The sequence below is a fragment of the Thamnophis elegans genome, chromosome 1 (genome assembly GCF_009769535.1).
Source record: "Thamnophis elegans isolate rThaEle1 chromosome 1, rThaEle1.pri, whole genome shotgun sequence".
Taxonomy (NCBI): domain Eukaryota; kingdom Metazoa; phylum Chordata; class Lepidosauria; order Squamata; family Colubridae; genus Thamnophis; species Thamnophis elegans.
Window position 1 is genome coordinate 109,011,704 of NC_045541.1, and position 20,342 is coordinate 109,032,045.

General features: G+C 39.1%; 1 protein-coding gene across 7 annotated transcripts in view; it reads right to left on the reverse strand.

Annotated features, from left to right (window-relative positions):
* AMBRA1 (autophagy and beclin 1 regulator 1) overlaps positions 1-20,342 on the reverse strand; it is a 138,538-nt gene that overhangs the window by 72,425 nt on the left and 45,771 nt on the right. For all 7 annotated transcript variants that reach the window (XM_032226825.1, XM_032226840.1, XM_032226801.1 and 4 more), the window contains 2 exons: positions 6,228-6,308; positions 6,020-6,120 (listed from right to left, as the gene is read on the reverse strand). In XM_032226825.1, coding sequence (XP_032082716.1) covers positions 6,020-6,120; positions 6,228-6,308 — 182 coding nt within the window. The remainder of the gene's footprint in view (positions 1-6,019; positions 6,121-6,227; positions 6,309-20,342) is intronic.

Below are 20,342 nucleotides of genomic sequence, written 5' to 3' on the forward strand. Positions count from 1 at the left end.
CTTAATATTGTATTCCCCTCTCCCTGGTTTTCTGTGAGCCGCCCTGAGTCCCCTCAGGGAAAAGGGCGGCCTACAAATGCTAATAAACCACTAAACCACTAAACCACAATCCTAGACCAGGCCAAGTCCAAAAATGCCAGGGAATTTCTAGAAGCCTGGCACTGATGAATCAGCCATCAATAGACACACAGACATTAACAGCATCTATAGACTATGCAAAAGAGACAGTCAAGCAGCCCAAAGAGAAAAAGACTCCAGCACCACTCCACCAGTAATCAGCACTCAGATCAGCATAGATTAACTCCAAGATTAACTTCAAACCAACAATCAAGTAATACCTCAATCAGGAAACTGCCAAAGCGCCATTAGTAAACTGCCCAACCAAAGAACATATAAAACCATCCCCAACCACACAGACAAGAAAACAAGCAAGCTCAGATAGCACCAAGAACCCCTCACTTCACAGTGCTTTACAGCCCTCTCTAAGCAGTTTACAGAGTCAGCATATTGCCCCCAACAATCTGGGTCCTCATTTTACCAACTTTGGAAGGGTGGAAGGCCAAGTCAACCTTGAGCTGTTCAGAATTGAACTCCTGGAATGAACAGTGAGTTAGCCTGCAGTACTGCATTCTAAACACTTTGCAACCACTGAATATATGAGAGACTGATACCCCAGGGTGCTATACAATTTTTATAAAGTTTTCCTGATTATTGGGAAGGGTGGGTGGGTGGGAGGCTTTGCTGTTTTGTGTATTGCCCAGAATTGTGGTAACGATGCTGCATATGCAATTGCATTGCATTGCATTGATAAAATGCTTAAGATGAGTGACTATATATACATTCAAATCAAATCCTAGGTGAGATTTCCTGTTTTCAGATGCTAATGCAAATCATGGTTTCAAAGATCAATATATTCCACATAAGTACACTCAAGAAATCTATTCTGTCACTTTTTCCCATAATGGTTAACAGTTAAACATTTTCATGTAATCAAATCAAATATTAATGTGTAATATAGAACGTACATGAATATATCTACTCTTTGGATTAAAGTCAGCTAAAGCAGTTCATATATTATTTAGAGAGAGATATGTTCTAAGATTAACAAAATCACCTTCAGATTGCTATACATTACATTTGGATTGAAGAGGTTTCCACAATGAGTTTCCACTATGAATATTAATGTATTATAATGACCTTGGTAAAAGAATATCCAGGGAATCACAAAATGACTTTTTCACAAGATGAGCACAGAACATAATTGTTTTTTAAAAATTAAAAATAAGCTAAACAAAATATAATGAAAGGTATAAATTTAATCAGAATTAAATATAAAATAATTGCTAAAATTCCAAATTACTGAACAGAATACAGCTGCAATCTAAAACCAAGATTATGTAAGACATTCAGAACACCAAAGGCCATGCACATAGCCTTTGTAATCTATGCTTAGATTAAAACTGTAAAAATCCAAATTCTTTAAGCAAGGTCTAACATGATCATATTGATCAACAGTCTTGTTATTGGATTTCACAGCAATCTTTTCATATTTGGGGATGTCTATCATAATTTGCCCAGTAAATAAATTTGTATCTATGTGCTACAATGTCCTTGTATTAAACTTTTAAAAAGTTCTTCTTTATGAGCATTCATACTAAAGATAAAAGACTGGTTACAAAAGAAGTAACAAAGATGGCTACCTACAAAAGGAGCAATAGTGTTCAGAATGGGGAGTAAAATCAAATGTAAACCAACAAAGCAGAACTGGAAAAGAATCTGCTGTGTTGCCTGGCAGCAAATTATCACCTCCCAGTGAGCTATTTCCACCTAACTCAGAATCCAACACAGAAAAGGAGAGGATGCATCTGACTAAAAGCTACAAGCCTCTCCTTCAGACAGCACTGGTTTACAGGTGCTTAGAATCTCAGAGACTTATTGCCATGCCTAATGAAGTTCTTTCTAATGATCAACAAAGGCGGCTTCCTCTTTAAATATGATGCAGGAAGTTACATAATGGGGGGCGGGGCATATCTCTAGCAAACAACTTAAAGTAGAACTAAAGTATTTGGAGAGTTGGGGAGGAGAATGTATCAGTGATCATCTCCTGACTACTAAATGCTCATTGCTATCCTACCGTATTTTTCAGAGTATAAGACGCACCATTTCCCCCCAAAAAGAGGGTGAAAATCTGGGTGTGTCTTATACTCTGAATATAGCTCCACCCTCCCGCTCCATGCATCACATTTTCAGATGGTTCCAGGGCGGGGGGGGGGGGGGTATCCTCACTTCCACATGGAGCCTGATTCCAGAAGCAGCCTGAGGAATTGCGTTAAAAGCCTTTTCAACAAAAGCATTTTGGGGGTGGCACTGCCACAATTCCCTCCCCAATTCTAAAAAGGGCACATGCAGAAGCCAAAAAAATGCATTGTGTTTCAGGTGGCAGGCAGTTCCAGTATGCGCTGCCACCTCAAAATGCTTTCCTTCCCAGTTCCCCAATGCACACTGCAGAGACATGTGCCCTCCTCCTCTGCAGACTTGCCTTCTCGTTTCTCCTGGCCAGCACCCGGGAGGCAGGGAGAAAAGTGAGAGGGCAGCGGGGTCGTGCGAGAGCCCATGAGCCAGACGCGGACACAGGGTATGCAGATTAGAGGCAGCCAGCCAATTGCTGGCTTGCTGACTCAGCTCCTGGCCCGGAAGACGGATCTAGCCAGGAGGAATGCACGCCCTGTTTTTGCAATCGGGGAGGAAAAAGAGCGTTTCAGGCGGCGGGTGGTTCCAGGTTGCTCCGCGATCCCCGTAGCTTGGAACTGCCTGTTACCTGAAATGCTTTCTTTCCTCCCTGATTGCAAAAATGGCTTTTCTCAGGACACTAGATTGGGAAGTTAAAAACCTGGAATGGGATACAATGAAGCTCCTGAGATTGCTTCGCTGCAGCCCGAAAACACTGTTACTGCGATCTCTGCCACCTGGAACTGCCCGAGAAGGAGCAGGTGAAGTGGGCTCTGCAGAGATCGGTGTAATAGCATTTTTGGGTGGCAGCGCAGCCATCCAAAGCCAAAGCCTCTGAATCAAGCTTGATCAAGCTTGAGGTTTTTAACTTCCCAATCTAGCATCCTGAGAAACCTAGCATCTCTAAGGCCCCTCTTGCAGCAGGAGGAGGAGGGCAGCATATACAAAGCCTCTGAGTAATGGGAAAGAAAGCTGCCCTTGGAACCTGCCGAAAAGCACAGCTTTCTTTCCCACTTACTAGATTTCTGGGACGCTAGATTGGGAAGTTAAAAACCTGGAATGGGATACAATCAAGCTTGATTCAAAAGCTTTGGATCCTGAGAAAAGCCTTCATGAAGAAGAGACAGTTCCTCTTCTCTTCCTCCACCCCCACCTCCAATCTGCTGGATCTCTCATGTCGCAAAGAGATATGGTAGCTGAGAGCCTGGCACCTGCTTTTGCACCGAGACTAAGGAAGCGGGGTTGTGAAGAGGGCTGTGAACAAGCCTGGTTTTTCAAGGAGGTAGCCTTGCCAGGTCATACTCTTTGGTGGAATCCCTAGCCTCTAGCCTCCCAATCGCATAAAAAACCCCAGGGATCAGCACCACATGCTTGGCTAAGCCGGAAATGGCTGCCGTGACCTCAGTGCTCTCTCTGATCCCAAGGATACAAAGTAAACTCCCTGGTGGTTAGAAAGGAATACCGTGTAGAGCTACTTACAGGCTAGAGCAGAGAGCTAGCTATGGTGGCTACAGAGGCAAGGAGGTTCCAGTACAGATAGAAATCGCAGGAGAAGTTAAAAATATGACTCGTTCTTTGGCCGGACTGAGATGAAGTGGAGAAGAAAGGGTGGAGCACAGAGGAGTGTCTTCAGCTTCATCCCAGTCTCATGGTCAAATGAGCGTGTCAGTACCACTGGAGCTTCCTGTCCCTCGCTCCAGAAAAGAAGTGAGCCGATTGCCGCTCCTTTGGCCAAGCAGCTTTGCGTGGTTGCCGGTCAGAGGGAAAAAAATAAAGCACAGAGAGACATGTTCCTGCCTTGCCAATGGGGAGGGGTAGAGAAAAGCGATTTGAGATCAATAAAAGCCTTACCCTTTAGGAAGCTCGAACCCCCACACATCACGTTCTTGCCCTCCCCGGCCCCCAGAAGCACTTTGCAGGCTCCCAAACTCTCTGCATGCCTCAGTTTTCAGAGGGTTTGGTAGGCCTGCAGAGTGCTCCTGGGGGCCGGGGAGGGAAAAAACTTTGTTAAAAAATTTACCTCTCCAAAATCTTGGCGCGTCTTATACTCTGAAAAATACGGTACTTCTGATTTTAAGTGCACATGCACATGCACACAGACACAGTTGCTGATAACTGGCAGTTTACTGTTTACAAGAGGTAACAACAGACAAGGAATGCAAACCAAAACAGAGTCTCTGAAAATAGTTAGCATGAATGGTTGCTTTTCGGAAAAGCACACAGAAAAATAGTCAAAATCCAGTCCAAGATTCTGAAAGTCAAATCAGGGTTGTCAGCCAATTCAGAGGTCAGAATTGCACAAGAAAAGTCCAAACAAACATCATGCAAGACTCAGGGACCAGACAGTTGCTTCTGAGGGATCAGACGTCAGGGTTGCCTCTTAAATCAGGATGTAGTCAGCTGTCTCTAATCAAGAGATTTATTTGCCTCAGAACATCCCTGCTCACCTCTCCTTTCTAGTTGCTATGTGGGGTTGGGGGTTAGGAAACCTTACATGATCATCAGCTGACTTTTTCAGATGCTCAGGTGATGCCTATGTTCTTTATGTCTTCTGAGGCTGAACATTCCACATGTCATGCGGGAGCAACTTCTTCACATTCAGAGTGATTGATTCCAAGCTTGTGATAATGGATAAATATACTATCTTTGTGGACTCAGATAAGCATATGCATTGAACTTAGATTTTAGAACTTGAAAAGACAGACCATGGAAGCTAAGTCTAATTTTCAAAATGTTCTAGAACAAGAGTCTAAGGAATAATGCAGATTATCCAATGCTTTTAAATACTAAAAATATTAAAACAAATGAAATCTGAAAGGCTTTATCACAATTTTTCCAGATAAAACATTTTTTCTTTGTTCAAGAACACAAGTCTTACAAAACATGAAGTCTTAGCGCCAAAGAGATTGTGAAGTCAACAGTTTCTAGCCATCGCCAATGTCTGTTGTTGAAGACTTAATAATATCATATTTTGTGATCATATATAACAATTACATTGGAGATCATTATTACTGTTCTAAATCTTTTCCAGATCTAATTTGGTACATGAATATTCACATAATTCACATTAACTACATATTCTTCTATTGTTCAACTTACAATAGATTTTTCTCAACTTTTTACTTTAACGCAATTCAGAAAGTGTAATATATATATACATGCTTGAACATAGTGCTTTTAAAATCCAAGCGCACAAAAACTATTAAATCATCTTTACATCTGGTATTGAACAAAGGTCAACTTATGTTCCTCAAATCACCTCTTAAAAAATCTGTCATAAGAAAATTTAATTTCCAGGCAGGGTCCCATTTTATTTGCCTCCTTCCCACTCACTTAAACTCTACAATTTCCTGAATACCATAAGCAGATGCTGCCAAAATTTGAATATGCATCTATTAGAATCCTAATTGAATCTGAACTGTTCTTATGAAACTTTACAAACCAGAACATGAACAAGGCACCCTATAATTGAATTAAAGGAACCTGGAACAAACTAATCATTAGCTTGTCAGAATGTTAATTTTAAAAAGGAAGGAAGGAACAGGACCACTTAGAAATAGAGGCTTTAAAATATTTGCTCATCCTCTTTTTGGATTCCATTCTAGAAATCCATCACTTGTACCTTTTTTCATAGTACCTACAAAAAATGTATCTGTGCGGATTTAGTGACTCATGTTGAAATAATATTCTAGTTTGAACAGACAATAGAACCACCGCAGAGTTTGGTTTTCATATTATGCCTGATTCAATAATTTCAATATTACAGCCAAAAATAGGGAAGATATAATACCTGCTAAAACTCTATTGACAGAGGAGTGAGTGGCCAACCCAGGCTGTCCACGCTCATGGAAAATCCCAGCGTAAGGCAAATACTCAGGCAACAAGAAGCGTCTAAAAAGCAGAGAAGAATACTGTTAAACTGCTGTGAACCTGTTAAAGACCTGAGTAATAATAGATAGACCATTTCTTACATGCATTACTAGTTATGTAGCTCTTACCTTGGGACGAAGCGTCCTAGGGATGGTGCAGACATACGGGCATTCCTAGGGGCTCGGTGTCTTGACCTGTCTCCATTGTCCCTTCAGTGGGAAAAAGAGAGACATTTTAATCATTAATTCTTCACAGCAAGGCCAGATTCAGGATTCTTCCTCCTAAACTAATCACGGTAAATACTGAAGTAAAACAACTTTCTTGTAACTTAATTAACTATTGGGTTGCCTTTGCACCTTTGTAATCTTCCTCAAATATGAAAACTTAATAAAAACACTAACACAATATCATATTTAACTTTATATGAAATGCAACTTTGCTTCATATCATTTTTATATAATAGCCAGAATTTACTGAATTTACAGAAGGAACCAAAACATTCTCTCTCAACGTGACCCGTCAAAACCGCGGAGGACAAAATTGAGCTCGACGAAAGTGCGCATGTGACGTCATCACAGCGCGACGAAAAAAATTAAAAATTGAAATAAAATTAAAATTAAAGCAAGCCGATTCACATAAAGGTAAGGGTTAGGTTTAGGTTTAGGGTTAGGGTTAGGTTTAGAGCGTTAGGGTTACGTTTAGCGTTAGGTTAAGGGTTAGCATTAGGTTTAGCGTTACGTTAACGGTTAGGTTTAGGGTTAGATTTAGGGTTAGGTTAAGGTTAGGTTTAGGGTTAGGTTTGGGGGGGTTAGGGTAAGGTTTTCGCTTTATTTTTACATTTTTCGATCACAGCGCGATGTTTTCGTCGCGCTGTGATGACGTCAAATGCGCGCTTTCATCGAGCGCGATTTTGTCCTCCGCGGTTTTGTGGTGGAACCCTCTCTCAATTAGATTCACCAGAATCTGAGATAGTAGTTTGTACAAACCAGCAAGTTTACATTGGCAGCAAAAGTACACAGATCGACAGAGAAAAACAGGCTGTTCTTCATTTTTCATAAGTCTTTTTCTCTTCAGATCATTAGGTACCAGATCAATAGTATACACTTTAAGACCTCCTGCAAGCAAGACATCTGAAGCATGCCTCATGTAGCTTTACATGAATTATATGATTCTTTCTTATCATTTTGCAACTTTTCACTTCCTTTGCTCAGAGGGACAAAGGGTCAAAACATTACAAAGTCCAAAAATACAATTTAAAAATAAACTGCAATATGTAATAAAAAAATAAAACTAAAATAATTTAATTATTCACAAGCTTTGCAGAGTTTATGAGACCTTACAAAGGAAGAGGTAAGATGTTTAAGAACAAAATGAAATATATGAATTAATGAATGTGGTAGAAGTAAGGAAGTTTGCAAGGATATAAAAATATGGAGAGGTATACAGAATAGTGTTTGTATAAACTAAATTTGGTTAGGATTTTTTTCTTTAATTTTCTACCTTTTATTTATTTATATTACTTTTTAATTGTTTTGTTTTACATATCAGTTTATCCCAAAAAGTAATAGCATTGGAGGATATCTATGTGCATCGAAATGCACACTTGAAAGCAAAAGGGAGCTAGGCCAAAACTTCAGTACTTGGTTATTTTAATAGCACTACTTTATTTCAATGTTTATTGCTAGTTATTTATTCTTCTATAGTTAACATTTGCAGCAGAGAGTCACATTTCTCTCTAACATTGGAAACTAGATTTTTTAAAAATATAAAATGCTCACTTAAGTCACTGTTAATGCTTTGAGATAATAAAAAACATGACCTTAATAATAATGGAAAAGGTAAGGTTACTGCAAAAATAGAAGATCTTCCATTATACTGATTTTCCTTAGTCACATATACTTCAATGTCTAGCTAAGTTAGAAGCTAATTTTCAAGTGAACAGAACTATAAACACTTCTTGTATGTGTCTGTATTTTCAGAAATCTAAAGAAAGAATAAGACAACTGGAAATTTTAAAAAATCATAAACACAATAGTTTTGAGGCAAAACAGTTTTTCCCTTTACATCATCTTACATTCTGCATTAGTAACTTCTGGTTAAGATTCACATGCAACTATGGAAATCCTATCTCTATTATCTCATCTCTTTTTTCAAATTCTACAACAGCTGCAAAATGAAGCTTGTCTTTGTTCTCAGGAGAATTTGCTGTAGAGAGTAGATAGGTATGAGAAAAATCTCACCGAAAGTGTAGCTATATTAACAAAGCAAAGTCATTGCACTCTGTTCAAAAATAAAAACCCAGAAAGCTTCTTAGTACATAAAGATAGATGGATAGTGCTTTCCCCTTCCTTAACAGAATACAGCAAGACAGTGAAGAAAGTTAGGTCTACACTATAAAAAAAATAACTCTGCTAAATTTGAAGTTTTCAAAACAAACCAACTATATTAAGATTAAAATAACATTTTTTTATTCTTACAGCATTCCAGGGAGTTTATAAAGTAAATGTATCACAAGCTTGGGTACCTTTTATTTCTTAGATCAGGAGACAGCAAACTTTTGTATGGTCTGCTAGCTAAAAATGGATGGACAGGTGGCTGATTGCCAGGCCCAAGCTTCAGTTAAGCTGCTGGGGCAAGTGGCAGGTCTGAAGACTGAAGGGGAAGAGTGTATAGTTTTAGTACAGTCCAGTTAAAAGTGACTCATGAGACAAAATTCCTCAGCATCTGCTTCACGGATATCCTTCCTTTCAGAGCAATTGATAATACTGTGTGGAAAACTAAAATACTGAGATGAAATTGTCAAAGCAAGAAATGCATTGGTTCCTTCAAGAGCCAGGATAATTGACAGATTTTTAACATAACTGGCAGGTTAATCTTTAAAAAAAAAGTCACAGACATTCTAATTATGCTTATTTTACATTGCCTTTGTAAGTATCCAATAGGATAAAAATATTATTATGTATGTGTATGTCTGTCTGTCTGTATGTTTGTTTTCGTAGATTTTCAGGGGGGGAAGGTATGCTGGTCTTGTTGTATTCGGGTTTTTTCCCATGTAAGATTGAGATTGTCTTGGCAACGTTTCGGCAAGGTCTCACTTGCCACCCTCAGGCTGGTGTTTTCGGCTTAAAGAGTGGTCGGAGCTGCCGTCTTTCTATAAATCTTGGTGAGGGTGTGTGGAGTGCTGGCTTTGTTTCAGTAAGTGGATTGATTGGTTGTGTGGTTGTATCATGATTGGTAGATTGGTGCTGGCTGTGTGTCCGTTGTTGTTTGTGTTGTAACTGCTTGGGTGGTGGTGGGGGCTTGTGGACTAGGGCTGGTTTCCAGATGTCTGGTAGGTGGGAGGTATTGTCACGTTGATTCACGTTGTGGGGGTGTTTCTCTATTTCGATAGCTTCCATAACTATTCTCTTGTTGAAGTGTTCATTACATATGGATCAAATCATCACAAAAAATAAATAGCATTAAGAATAAGGGAGAGACAGTTAAAGACCAAAAAAAACAAAACCCACCAAATGCTTTTCCTAAAATCAAATCTTAAAATAATGCAATTCAGATTAGCTAATAAAAAAATCTTACATTAAAATGAAACAATTTTAATATTTTGAAGAACTCCATTAGCACCAAGGGAGAAATGTGCTGAAAGCTTTAAAAAGCATTCAAACTACACAAAAGCATTCTTTTGTATGTATTAAACTATAGACACAGTCTCCCAAGGGATGTAGCAATAATAAAAAATAAAGTCAGCTTCGATAACCTCTCACAAGATACAGGTAGTCCTCACCTTACCACCATTTAAGAATGATTCAAAGTTATGACAAGATTGGAAAAAATGACTTACAATCTGTTCAGGCAGCCCTCGACTTACAACAGTTCATTTAGTGATTGTTCAAAGTTACAATGGCACTAAAAAAAGTGACTTATGACCATTTTTCACACTTAGGTCCACTGTAGCATCCCCAAGATCATGTGATTTTACATTTGGATGCTTGACAACTGACTCACATTTATTATGGCTGCAGTTTCCCAGAGTCATGTGATTTCCTTTTGAGCCCTTCTAACAAGTAAAGTCAATGGCGAAGCCATATTCACTTAACTGTGTTACTAATTTAACAACTGCAGTAATTCACTTAACAAATGTGACCAAGAAAGGTCGTAAAATGGGGCAAAAAATACTTAACAAATTCCTCACTTAACATAAATTTTGGGCTCAATTGTGGTTATAAGTTGAGGACTACCTGTACTTGCATTTATGACTATCTATCCATCCTGGCAGTCATATAATTGCAATTCAGGCACTTGATGGTTCATATGTAGGATAGGCTGAACCACTCTGTAGTCATGTGATCATTATTTGCAACCCTTTTTTGCAAATTTCCAGTAAAAACCACCCTTTGGGAAAGCAGGATCCTGTTAGCAACCATGTGATTTGCTAGCTGCCAGAAAAACTAGACCTGACTCCACCTTCAACCACAACAATGTATGATGAGGATTCAGTTCCAATTGTGGATGTAAGTTGACAGATATCTGTATTTAAAGAAGAATAACAAGAGTTCTCTCAAGATTGGAAGATGTGGAGAGACCTGGTCCATGGAAATGCCAAGAGTCAGTCATGCCTGGTTGGATATCATCATCATCAAAAAGGATTCTACTACACAGAATGCTGTTCATAAGATCAAAATCTCTTACATGAAATATAAAAGAATTCATCAGCTGACCATTTGCTGCATACTGCAATAGAACCCTGCTAAATGCTAATGATGAACTACTATTTGAAAATCAATTCCAAAGAATTACATCACAAATCTATAATTCTGTCCTACAAACTAAGTAAGTTTTCAATAACACATTGTTAAAAAAACTGCCAATCCAATATTTAATGATTGTAAATTAACAGTTGCAACAGGACATTAAAAAGAATGATCATTCACAATTTCAGGGGAATACTAGACAGATAGACATTTAAATATGTTGGGACATTGATGATAATATGTTAAAGCAGTACCATTACAAGAGTGGAAAGTTATTAAGGCTATCTATATAAAGTCTACCATCTTAGTATTGGAAATAAATGTGGTTAATAACTGTACAAGTAACCCTCACTTAACCAACCACAACTGGAACCAGCAGTTCCATTAGCACAGTTGTTGTGACTTATATAAGTTCCATCTACAGCTGTTAAGCAACTCACCATGGGTCGTTATGTGCAATATTATGTCCCCACAACTTGTGACCTGGCAGCTTACTCACTGACTTTGCTTGTCAGAAGCCGGCAGTGAAGGCTGCAAATGAGGATCTTCTGCTTGAGGGTGGGGGTTGGACTAGATGACCTACAAGGTTCCTTCCAACTCTATTAGTCTGTTATCATGTGAATGTACACCAGTTGCCAAGGACTTTAATTGCAATCATGTCACTGCAGGGATGCTGCAATGGCTGCAACTTTGAGGACCCATCATAAGTTTTATTTTTTATCATTGTTGTAAATTTAATGGAATGAGTAGTCAGTAAGTGACAACTTGCACCTTTTACTCCTTCTTGTTCACATGTTTGATTTATTTTAAATCAGAGGGATAAATTAAGTTGGTATTATCTAAGATAGCTATACTATAAATTCCATGTTCCAAAACTTTGGCCATACTGGCAGAAACTAAGAAAAGCTTGTATTCGGAAGACAGAGATTATCTATGCTCCATTGTTCTGTGTCATAGTTATAATGTCCACAATAGAACAATGATGGAGCAGCTTATTCTAACATCTGTTGCTTTAAAAATAATTCAGCTTCCCATAGGTCAAATTTATCTTAAATAGAGATTTTAATGTTTATGTTTTTAATAAAGGTATGTAACGTGGTTTTATTATTGACATTGTTAATTGGGAGCTGCCCAGAGTTCAATATTAAGAAGACAAGCTATACACGTGTTTTAAATAAGTAAAAGAATGCTATCTTCATTTTACATACACACACACACATCTTTTCATCCCCCCTTTTTTTCCTCATTTTAAGTCTTTAGGTTTAGAACTAGAAGGCAACAGTCAGGATACCCCAGGTGTGTTTCTGATGCTTAGGTTCTCAACTGGAGACCTTCAATCTGCTGTAGAAGTAAGAGCTAAAGTTTGAAGGTCAACCACTCAATTTCCCATATAAATAGCAGGTGATCCATTCACAAAAGAAGTAGAGCAAGATACCAGATAACCAAAGCAAGAACTGAGCATAATTCTTCTCCTTCATAATTTAATTGCTAACATGTGTTAGCATTCTATTCCTTTTAAATTAATTTTATTTAACATTTAAAATTTCATGGGGATGTGTAGGACAGCCTTTTATCAATTCACTCCAAACAACTCATTTAAAAAAAATATATTGATTCTTAACTTTCATTTATTACTCTGCTTCTGTGGATATATTCATTTTATTCCAAGACAGAGCTGCACAAAATAAATGGGCAGCCTAGACTAACATACTGCATATCATTAAATGTAATCAAAAGAAAAGTGAATTAAGAAAAAATATTTTAAAATAGGACAGATGGTAAGCAGAGCTATTGCTTTTAATAACTAGGAATCCAGTTATGAAGGATCTGATTCCAACAGTCTTAAATGTATCCCCTCTATGGTAGTCTAAATCTCCTGCATGGCAATAAGAAATGAAATTGTCTTATATATCTCAAATAAATAATAATATCCAAGCACTTTTTCTATAAAGAATAGAGCTTTTATTAAATTCAGATAGTTCCATATGTTCCATGTCTTGAATCTTACTTTTGCAGTTTGTTTATTTATTACAAACGATTTTATGTGATTCAAAGCCTCTTGTAGCAAAACATACAGAACATACCAGAGATCAGCAAACTATCACCCATGAGCCAAGCCTAGCCCACCTGGTTTTACGCAACCATACAAGTTAAGAAGAGCCAGGAGCAGTCAAAACTCCCAGAGTAAGGGATGGATATGAGGCAGGCATCCTGGGCAGCAGTGGCATCCTATAAGTTACCTCCTTGCTGGCAGGCCAGCATTGTCCAACATCTGTGCTGCATTCCTTGGCCTACAGACCTATCAACTGTGAAGGCAGAGGATAAGCAGGATCTCACCCTTACAAAAAAATGATTGCTGATCCCCTCATATGTAGTAAACCACAACTGAAACATTACAAAAAATATTAAATGTATCCAAGACTGCCAACATATATTCAATATAAATATAATATTGTCATAAAAACATATTTGTTGACACCAATTCTTCATTGAGGTTTGTGGGGGCAGGGGAGTTTGGTCATCTTTTTTCTTTTTCCTAAACAACTTTTTGGAGTCTGATGACGGCCACTCAGAGCTTCTGTTTTTTCTTCTAGTCTACAAGTTTACTTTCTACTCCTTCTGTGGTTGCTGCTGGAATCCGGTCTACTGAATTCATTCATTCACCACTCTATGAGCCAAGGTGGCACAGTGGTTAAATGCAGCACTGCAGGCTACTGCTAGATCAGCAGGTCAGCGGTTCAAATCTCACCGGCTCAGGGTTGACTCAGCCTTCCATCCTTCCGAGGTGGGTAAAATGAGGACCCAGATTGTTGGGGGCAATATGCTGACTCTCTGTAAACCGCTTAGAGAGGCCTGAAAGGCCTATGAAGCGGTATATAAGTCTACTGCTATTGCTATTGCTATATATGCCAGCGTAGGTTTTTATGGTTCCATGGAAAACAATTTCTTGCTTCTCCTCAATATTGCTGCGCATTGCTGCTCATGATTTTCTACAATCACTGCTTGTTGCTTCTCCAGCCAGCACACAACACTGTTCTGACCTAGGCTTCCTGATACAGTAAAAAGCACATGCCTAGTCCCAAAACCCCTCTTTTTATTTTAAAGGCTGTGAATTATGTTCATTCACAGCCCGTAATGAGTCCCAAATAGTTGTAAAAAAATCCTACAGTAGGCTGCCAAAGTCTTTCAGGGTAAGGCTGATAAGTACCCAAGTTGAACCAAGTTGCTTCCTGCAAAGACTCACGTGCTCCTCCTTTATGTCCTATGGGAGGGGCCAATCACCTCCAAGCCTTACTTCCAAGTTGTCCCTTCTGTCTTAACTGTTCTTGCCTTTAGGCAGCATGCGCACGCTGGGAACAGGGGGAGTCTGTTCCTCTGCCTCACTGCTCTCCGACTCTGGAGACAGCACATAACTCCCAGATGGCCCTAGCCCCCTCTCTGTCTCTGACGCCAAGCCCTCGTCCAAGCCTTCCCCAGACTCCAGGACTGGCCCATGTTCCTCCCCAACCTCCTCGCTATCTGACTCTGCTGTCAGCTCCGCAGGCCGCCAGCGGACCACAACAAATACCAAGTAGAACACTTTCAGCGTATATCTATTTCCACCATTTCTCTTTAATTTCTTTACTATTTCAAAACATAGATTGACATTCTCTCCTTTGTCCATGATAAGTCAAGAGTTTCTTAAGAACCTCCAATCCACAAAAGGTAGCCTATTCTTATCATCTGATATACTTTCTCTTTCTCTGGCATTTTATATTAAAAAAGTAAACAACAACAACATGAATTGGCAAAGTTTCAACTGGCATTTAAAGATTTTTCAGGGAAAAAACCAATTTCAGACTTATAAATTAAATGATTCTCTATCAGTTCTTCATCAGAATGGACTGAATGCGAAAGGTGCATTTTCACCTTAGTAAACTGTTTTTGTTCATAAAAGGGCTATTTCTGAATTTTATGCATATACGATGAGAGAATATTTTTCCTCAAAGGAGTTACATTGTTTTTAAGCATTCTTTCATAAAACTAATTAGCTTGACAAGCAAATATATTTGGCATTATTAAACTGATTATCTGGACAGTTGTCTGTCCTTTCAGACATTATAAACCTGAAATTATGGTATATAACTTTTCCTGATGTAAATAATATTCTATAATAATTATACACGGTTCATTTCTCTGATACATGCTAATACCAAAATCCTCCTATATCACATTCTTCAGACAAATAATAACAAAAAAAGAGTTCATGCAATTGTGTTTCAAGGGGTAAGGTAGAAAATCATATATTAACTCAGATGAGATATAAATCATGTTCCTGTTAATGAGCTAAGTTATCCTGTAATAGTTACAATAAAAAGAGCGCCTGCAGAATGAATGAAAGCATAGATTTTAAACAAGGATTTTTGTACTAAATGTTTTTTATCTATATTGTAGCTAATTCCTGAAGGTGGGCAGGCTGTCAAGAGTTAATGAAAAAGTGATGAACATTATCAGGGAAGGTTTTCAGACCATAAAACAATAGCTTCATATACTGTGTATCAGTTGGTGCCAAAGAATAAAATCTACATATTCTTCATCACTTGCTGAAGACAGATGCAGAATTGAGCAAGGTATCCTATATATGTAAAACATTTCAAAACACCACGAGATGCTTCATACAGATCAAACCTACTACTTTGCATCCATGTATATTACACTGGGGTGGGGTTTTTTTTACATCTAGAGAATTTTGAAACAATATATGAACTCTGTAATTTTTTGGTAGGACAATTCCCTTGCAAAAAATAAATAAATAAACTGTAGTTTAAATAGAGTGATGTGTATTCCTCCTCAAAACTGGCTCCAGTTAAAAAGAATCTCTCCTTTGGGGTGGAGAGAGCCCCAAAGCCATATATCTACCTAGACAGTTGGGTAGATATGGAAAAAATTAACTTTCCTTCATCAGCAATAAATTGGTTGGATTATTAAAGTAAAGAATGTTTCCACATAACCCAGGAAACAATAGACTAAAGCACTCAAAACTTTAAGGCATGTCACACAAAAGAAACACCAATGGCTGAGCTCATTTTCCAGGATCATAAAAGCAACCCAGTCTAGGCTTTCAAAATAACCATTGACAATTTTGTGCTATGTGATTTACTTCTAATCATTTTCAACAGAATAGATCTGGAAGGGACCTTGGATGTCTTCTAGCCCAATCCCCTGCTCAAGAAGGAGACCCTATACCATTTAAATAGGTGGCTGTCCCAATTTCTTCGTAAAAACGTCCAGTGATGAAGCACCCACAACATCTGAAGGCAAGCTGTTCCATTGGTTAATTGTCCTCATTGTTAGGAAGTTTCCCCTTAATTCCAGGTTGCTTCTCTCCTTGATTAGTTTCCATCCTTTGTTTCTTGTCTTACCTTCTGGTGCTTTGGAAAATAAGTTGGCACCCCTCTTCTTTGTGGCAGCCACTCAAATACTGGGATACTGCTATTATGTCACCCCCTAGTCCTTCTTTTCTGTAGACTGCCCATACCCAATTCCTGCAACTGTTCTTCATATGTTTTTGTCTCCAGGCCTTTAATCATCTTAGTTGCTCTTAGTTGCACTTTTTCCCAAAGTCTCGACATCTTTTTTGTACAAAAAACTGGATGTAGTATTCCAGGTGTAGTCTTACTAAGGATTTATAAAGCAGTACTAATATTTCACGTGATTTTGATTCTATGCCTCTATTTATATAATCAAGGATTATATTAGCTTTTTTGGATGCTGCAGCACGCTGCTGGCTAATGTTTAAGTGACTGTCCACTAGGACTCCAAGATCCCTCTCAGAGTTCATGTTTTTGAGCCAGGTTTTACCAAACCTGTACTTGAACCTTTGATTTTTCCTGCTTAACTTTGCTTTTCTCCACATTAAATTTCATGTTGTTGGATATGGCCCATTGTTCAAGTCTGTCAAGATATTTTTGGACCACGAGCTTGTCTTCTGGGGTATTGGCTAGTCCTGCCAGCTTAGTGTCATCTGCAAATTTGATGAGTTCACCACTTTTATTCCCTCATCTAAATCATTTATGAAGATATTGAAGAGTACTGGGCCTAAGATGGATCTTTAGACATTAAAACATATAAAAAAGAGAAAGAAAAGGGCACTCTACTCCTGAAAATGTGGAGGAGGAGGAGGAGGAGGAGGAGGAGGAGGGGAAGGGAAGAAGAAGGAGAAGCAGCAGCAGCAGCTTGCACTGCTTTTCCACCCAAGAAAGGGTTATTATAAATGTAAATATATGGAAAGAAAAGAGGCCAAGGAAGTCAGCAACAGATTTCTGTGAAATCTCAGAGGAGAAACGCTCTACCAGATTCTCTATTAGCCACAGAGGCAAAGTGCATAGAAAGGATATAATACCACAAATGCACAGAGAGGCAAGATCACAATAGAATCTGTTACCAAAAAGCCGAGCTAAGGCATACAACAGAAGCACCTTTTTTCCCCACTCAGCATGAAAGCAAAAGCAGCCTTAGTGCGGCTGACTGAATCACTCTCCTGAATGGAATTCTTCCATCTGTGAATATTATCTGCAGGGAAACACATTTCCCCATAGGTATCTACCTAGCTCTGTGAATGAAGATTGCATGATGCCTTTGAGCAGTCGAATTTCTTTCCCTAGAAGACAAATAAGAGGCAGTAATGGAAATAACTGAGGATTGTTCTCGCTGAGCATTCCCCATCACAATAGTCTCCAGCAGACTGCCTCACTCCTACTTCGGCAGCCTGTGGTGTTGTTTAGGAAAAGCTATTAGGAGGCTGATGCTTCTACATCTGTCCCCTCATTTACATTTTACACAAACAAAAAACAATGAAAGGGGGAAGATACATTCATTCCCTTGTGCTTCCGAGTGGTTAATTGCTGGCGCATGAAAATGACAGCTCCAAAGAACAAGGAGTTTGCTTTTACCATGAATTCTCTTTTCTGAAGATCACTCCCTGCTGTTTTAGGAGTAGGTGCAAGCTCAGATGATCAAGTTCAAGAGGTATTTAACAGCAATAGAAGGATACGAAGGACTGGCATTTCTATCCCAATTGGTAGCATTACAAAATGAGCACAGATTGCAAAGAAACCTCCATCTTCCAAGACTCAACTGGAGACTGTCTTTTTGAGGATCATCCTTTACAGGTCATATTCAGAAGAGCAATTAAAACAGCTCTGTAATTCTGTATTTTAAATTCAGAACTGTAGCAAGGATAATGAACAAAAGAGCGAAGAATTTCTTCTCCTACTAGAAAAATGCCCAGTTATAGTTCTGGGGGAAAGTATAGGTATTCCTGTAATCTATGACCACCATTGGGATTGGTTTTTCCATTGTTAACAAGGCAGCTGTGAAGCTAGATGTCATGTAACTGCACTGCTTAGCAACTATAATCACGGCAATCCTTGTTACTGTCATTAACTGAGGAGTAGCTATCTCTATCCAAGCCACTCTAGGCTTAGTCCCACCCAGTTCCTACGGTAGCCTCCGTAGGTTAAGGGTCTGCCTCCAATTCCCCCACCTGCTATCTCCTCTCCATCTTTGCCCTTTTGACCATCCTGCAATCTGATGTGCAGAGTGACAGGCAGCCCAGAATCATGTGGCTCTGGGGCTGCTTATTATGCTATGGAAAACTGCAACTGCCCCAATCCAGTCCCAGTCACCCTTACCCTGCACTCCAAACCTCTTGCGGCCCTGTGCTCCCCCATCTTAGCTGGCCTGCTGACTTCTTGCTTCTGCAGTGTGCCTGGCCTGTGCTGATGGGCCAGGCTTTAACTGGGAGGGGGGAGGGGGGACAGAGTCAGAAACAGCCCCAGAACCACATTGCACCAAAATACTCCTTTGCAAAAAGGTGCTGCACCAGGCTGGCCTTCATATTTGGGGGGGGGGGGGGGACAGCAACCTCAGAGCAGCCATGTGCCTCCCCCCCCAAAAAAACCCTTCTTCTTGCTTTAGCTTTTGGAGGGGAACATGAAGCCCAACCCCACCCAGAAGCTTTTTGCAATGGGGCTTTTGGTGCACCACAGCTCTGGGTTGCTTTGGGTTTTGTTTGTTTTGTAGCACAAAACCCAGACGTAGCCCAGCCCAGCCCAGCCCAGCCATAGATAGACAACCTCAGCAGCAGCAGGAGCAAAGAGATGGTGAAGGTCAGCCGGGGCACTGAAGCACAGAGCAGCAGGGGCCCAAAAGGACGTAGGTGGAGGTGGGGGGTTAAATTGCCCCTGTAGTCAAGTGTTAGGTGGGCTATCAAGCACACAAATTTTGACCACATAACCACAGGGATGCTGCAACAATCATAACAACTTTGAGCAGCCCTGAACATATGATATTTGTCTGGGATTTACATATTACATTAAAGTTTGCTGCTTCTTTTACTTATTTTACATGTAAAGTCAATTAAATGTGATATGTTTCCTAGCAGATGCGCTTCTATGTTTGGGATCTTTGTCCTGCTATGATACACACTTGTGCTTCAACTTCAGCTGCTGTAGATATGGCCTGATAATCTTCTGTGGGATTTATGATTCTTTCAATAATGGCATGTTAATAGGGAAGCGAGACATTGTTATTATCATTATCATTATTATGAGTAATATCTCAAATTTATTTTGTACAACTTAAGAAGATATACATCATGTTCTCATCATTTACAAGCAACAACCATCCTGTGGAAGTGGGAATGAGTGACTGGCTCAAAGTCACCCAGGTGTCTTTCATTTTGAAACCATGACATTACCCTTCCTTACTTGACAGCCAATATGAGATTTCTATTTTAAAATACAGTTTTATGGTTTCTGTAGGTCATAACAATACCTACATAGCCTAAAAAAGTTTCACTCCTGGATTATCTGTCCATACAGTTTCCCTCCAGCTGTCAGGAGAGTTTCCAAGCACTTTTTGGCAAACTTAAAATGTCATTCTGGGTTTCTTTGTGACACCTTGAATGATTTTAGGCTATGTTCTGAGTAAATACGATATGACTATGGCTTAGCTCTGCCCCAAAGCTTCTTTCACTCCTAAGATTCTGACTGTGGACTGGCAGATCCTCAGTTTTAGAAATTTGCTTTTACCATTGCTGCTTTTGAAATCTGAATGGGGCATGACTTCCCTCTAAAATCTGAATAGTGAGAATTTTGCTATGATGAAGCTCTCCAAGGTTTATCAGAATTATAGAAAGTAGGGTGGTTTAAATCAGCTCCAATTGCTTGATAGTTTAATTAAGTAATGAGATAACTGAGCCTAATTATTCTTTTAACTAGCTCAGTTAAACTAAGGGAAGTGATTATTTTTTCACGCTGATACATTGCATATTGATGGTTTTGTTTATTGAAATAACAACATTTTTAAAAAACACCAAAAGGGGGCAAATGCTGTTTTACAGAACTCTAGATCAGCAGTACAGAAGATGTCTCTACTACCAAAAGCTTAGCTATCTGGTATATAACAGAGGGTTTTCTCTGATGTAGCATCCACATTATTGAATGCTTTTCC